Source organism: Protobothrops mucrosquamatus, unplaced genomic scaffold (genome assembly GCF_001527695.2).
Source record: "Protobothrops mucrosquamatus isolate PMUCROS unplaced genomic scaffold, P.Mucros_1.0 scaffold5198, whole genome shotgun sequence".
Lineage (NCBI taxonomy): Eukaryota > Metazoa > Chordata > Lepidosauria > Squamata > Viperidae > Protobothrops > Protobothrops mucrosquamatus.
The window spans coordinates 39,933-41,278 of NW_015391066.1; the positions used below are offsets into that span (position 1 = coordinate 39,933).

Consider the following 1,346-nt stretch of genomic DNA (forward strand, 5'->3'; position numbering starts at 1 on the left):
ACCGGGGGGAGCCGAGGCGGCCAGGGAGGAACAGCCAACTGCCGGCAACCAGCCGGAACTGCTGGGGCCGGCCCGTATTGAAGAATATGGCCGAATTTACCCGGGCTGGCCGTATATCGGCGTATAACACGCACACATCATTTGCCCCCTATTTTCAGGGGGAAAAAGTGCGTGTTATACGCCGATAAATACGGTAACTTGTCTTTGAAAGAAGACATAAAAGTAACATTATAGTGAATAATCCTTTCAGTATCTTTGAAAGTAAATGGACATCGTACATAGAAACAGTTGGATGAGTTCTTTTCTTTTTTTCAGAAAAAGAGGGCCAGTGGCATATGCTTCTCAGAAGCCATGGTTGTTAAATGCTACGGTGGAAGAAAATATCACTTTTGAAAGCCCCTTCAATAAACAAAGGTAATGTGTGTAAGAGCCATGTAAAAACTGATTATAGTCAGTCCTCATTATCATCCTGTCAGTAAACATTTTTACTGTTGTTGACAATGTTATTTTCCTAGCTACATTGTGCAAATGTTGAGTTATTGTATCAGCTATAGTTACCTTTCAACTATGTAAACATCGGAAGCATCAACCCATATCGATCAGGGATCTCTCTTTTCCTGAAAAGTCTCTCAAAGAATGTATTTTCCAACCTGGAAAATTATTTATAAAATAAGTAACCAATGTGTTTGAGTACATTTCAGCACTAGGTAGTTTTTGTTTTGTTTTTTTAGTTATAATATGCCACATTTGCTTCTGACATCCTTCTTTAAGAAGTCATTTATTTATGTTTGTATTAATATTATGAGGCAATACAAGTCATATTCTCAGATTCTGCAGAAATAATATGGGATCACTATCGTGATATATCCAGTACAAGATGACTTCTCAAAGAAGTCTTAAGAATAATTCCAAAGTCTTAGCACTCTTTATTAAATAGCAATTTAAACATAACACTCTCACAGTTGTCCATTATATCACCTTCTCTTAACTCCTTCTTTTTCTCTTGTTAATGTTTATTTTTTTAGACACTGCCATCACATTTTAGATCTTTTCAATTTATTTTATGTAGTAATTTACACTTCCCAGTACAAATAAATGAATGCCATGCTCTTGACCTACAGTGTTGACAAGTTTAAACTAGCAAATCATTTGATTTAAATCATTTAGATCCTGAAGCCCCTAAAGGCAGTTGTAGGTTATAGTCTCCAAGGAATACAGAACCAAGGCACACTTTTTTTAGCTTCAAAATATTTGACAATGAGCTATTAAAGTATAATTTATTTGCATGAAACAGGTGGGATTCCCATTAGAAAAATAAGTGCTTAGCAAGCATGCATTTTCCAAAG

General features: G+C 35.9%; 1 protein-coding gene across 1 annotated transcript in view; it reads left to right on the forward strand.

Moving 5' to 3' along the window:
* Positions 1-1,346, forward strand: part of ABCC8 (ATP binding cassette subfamily C member 8) — a 51,441-nt gene that overhangs the window by 24,128 nt on the left and 25,967 nt on the right. The window contains exon 13 of the mRNA XM_029286821.1: positions 316-414. Coding sequence (XP_029142654.1) covers positions 316-414 — 99 coding nt within the window. The remainder of the gene's footprint in view (positions 1-315; positions 415-1,346) is intronic.